General features: G+C 38.6%; 1 protein-coding gene across 1 annotated transcript in view; it reads right to left on the bottom strand.

The window, feature by feature from the left end:
- Positions 1-1603, bottom strand: part of KIF1B (kinesin family member 1B) — a 187697-nt gene extending 186094 nt beyond the window's left edge. Inside the window, exon 1 of the mRNA XM_011935843.1 lies at positions 1423-1603. Within this exon, the coding sequence (XP_011791233.1) occupies positions 1423-1528 (106 nt within the window). The 5' untranslated portion in view covers positions 1529-1603. The remainder of the gene's footprint in view (positions 1-1422) is intronic.
- Positions 1604-2556: the final 953 nt, after the last annotated feature.

Below are 2556 nucleotides of genomic sequence, written 5' to 3'. Positions count from 1 at the left end.
CCAGCCTGGCCAACATGGTGAAACCCTGTCTCTACTAAAAATACAAAAATTAGCCAGGTGTGGTGGCAGGCCCCTGAGATCATGCCTGCACTCCAGCCTGGGTGACAGAGTGAGACTCCATCTCAAAAAAGAGAAAAAAAAAACAGCTTTATTGAGATACAATTTATATACCATAAAGTTCACCGGTTTAAAATATCCAATTCAATGTTGACTTTTGCATCTCTTTTTCTTTGACAATTTTTCATAGGATATAATTCACAGAAATGTTAGCAATATTGACATGGAAGAGTGAACTACAATGGTACAGTTATTTAGCCTTCCACTTTTAAGTTTTTTAAAATATATATATGGGGTGTCTCAAAAACAGACCCTTTTTTTGAAGCAGGGTCTTGCTCTATTGCCCAGTCTGAAGTGCAGTGACAAGAACACAGCTCACTGCAGCCTCAACTCCTAGACTCAAGTAATCCTCCTGCCCTGGCCTCCCAAAAGTGCTGGGATTACAGGCATTAGCCACCACACCCAGCCTTCAAATATTTTTTTAAAAAAAGATTGTTACAAGCCCTTATCTGTCAAGTTCAGAGAAGAGTATAAGCAATGGAACATTCAAAGTTGTATGTGAACTACCTGAAATGTGGGCTGCAATATCTAGCTAGATTTTGGTGGAACAAACATTTCCACCAGTGAAATCCTCTACACAGAACATTGGCAAATGGAGCATAAGCTAATGAGGTTAGAATGTGTACTTCAGCAATAACTTGTGTCTGAAAGGGTGATGATTCTTCTGTATCACAAAATTACAGATTTAAAGACAGTAGAGCCTACCTCTATTTTAATTGATAATTTGCCTATGAAACCATATCAAGAAATTTGGTAGTACAGGTATAAAAAAAACAACTTAATTCATTTTTTCCCTAAGCAATTCTACAGAGAAACAAACTATGAAGCAATTACTGATAATTTTAGTAATAATGTGTAAGTTTACTATATATTGTATCCATTGCCCAACTCAAAATCACTGAAAAGTTCTCAGATCATCTTGGCAAAATCAAGTATCATTTAAAATCTAGAAAGAAAAACAATGAATCTTGCAGCCTCGATAGGTATATTTCACATTAGGACTCAGCAAAAAGCACTGTCTATACCTTTATTATCACTAAAATTTCAATTTAATAAGCATAAACACTTGCTAAATTAGTTCAGTTATTCAGGGTTTCTCAAATGTACGGGATAAAATAAATAGTCCATATTTAAATATACTACAGCAAACACCACCGAGGGGGAAACATTCAATGGATCATTCACAATAGCAAAGTTCAAAGTGTTAACATACAAATGTTCATCTATTCTGAACACAGCAAGAAGACAGGGAAAGGAAGAAAGGAAAGTAAGATACACAGCTGAGAGAAAACAACATGTACTCACTGGTTGAGTTGCCTTGCATCTGAATGATGCATTTGGATTCCTTGCTGGTCTCTCGAGAATTGAAGGGCCTTACCCGGACAGCCACCTTCACTGAGGCTCCCGACATTTTAATGGCCTTGTTATATATATGCAGTCCAGAAATAAAGAACCAAATCTTCTTTAGAAGTTATAGCCAAGTTTCCTTTGAAAAGAAAAAAATTCCATATGAGGTAGTCAGAATTAAAGCAAGCATGGGCTAACTTTAGCATAACAACTACTATCTTAGTTCTATTTCTGTTTCCATTTACAAAAACGATGTTCATCCCATTTCTCCCATGCAAATCTTTTTTTTTTTTTTTTTTGAGATGGAGTCTTGCTCTGTCGCCCAGGTTGGGGTGCAGTGGCGCGATCTCAGCTCACTGCAAACTCCGCCTCCCGGGTTCACGCCATTCTCCTGCCTCAGCCTCCCGAGTAGCTGGGACTACAGTTTTTTTGTATTTTTTTTTAGTAGAGACGGGGTTTCACTGCAGGATGGTCTCGATCTCCTGACCTCGTGATCCGCCCGTCTCGGCCTCCCAAAGTGCTGGGATTACAGGCTTGAGCCACCGCGCCCGGCCACAAATCTTTTTTTGTTTGTTTTGTTTTGTTTTTCAAGAGACGGGGTCTTGTTATGTTGGTTTTTGAACTCCAGGGTTCAAGTGATCCTCCTGCCTCAGTCTTCCAAGTAGCTCAGACTACAGGCACACACCACTGTGCCTGGCCTCCCCTACAAATCTTATATTCCCAACAGTAAATTATTAAATAGAAAATTGAAGACTAAAATTTGTTTTCCTTTTCTATTATCTCCTTCTTATACCTAAAAAGTCCCTACTTATTAATAAAAAATGTAACTACAAAGTAACACGTATCTCTCTCTCTCTGTGTTTCTGGATCAATCTTCAATAATAAATGAAAACACAAAATGTTTATTTGCTAAAGAAGTTCCTTAAACAGATAACTTGCCATGGGCAAATCACTTACTACTTCTCTTTAAAGAAGGGCGTTGGGCCAGATGTGGTGGCTCATGCCTCTAATCCCAGCACTTTGGGAAGTCAAACTTGGTGGATCACTTGAGGTCAGGAGTTCAAGACCAGCCTGGCCAACATGGTAAAACCC

The sequence above is a fragment of the Colobus angolensis genome, unplaced genomic scaffold (assembly GCF_000951035.1).
Source record: "Colobus angolensis palliatus isolate OR3802 unplaced genomic scaffold, Cang.pa_1.0 Scaffold149, whole genome shotgun sequence".
NCBI classification, from domain to species: Eukaryota; Metazoa; Chordata; class Mammalia; order Primates; family Cercopithecidae; genus Colobus; species Colobus angolensis.
The sequence above is the reverse complement of the archived record's forward strand: the minus strand, read 5'-3'. Positions and strand labels throughout refer to the sequence as shown.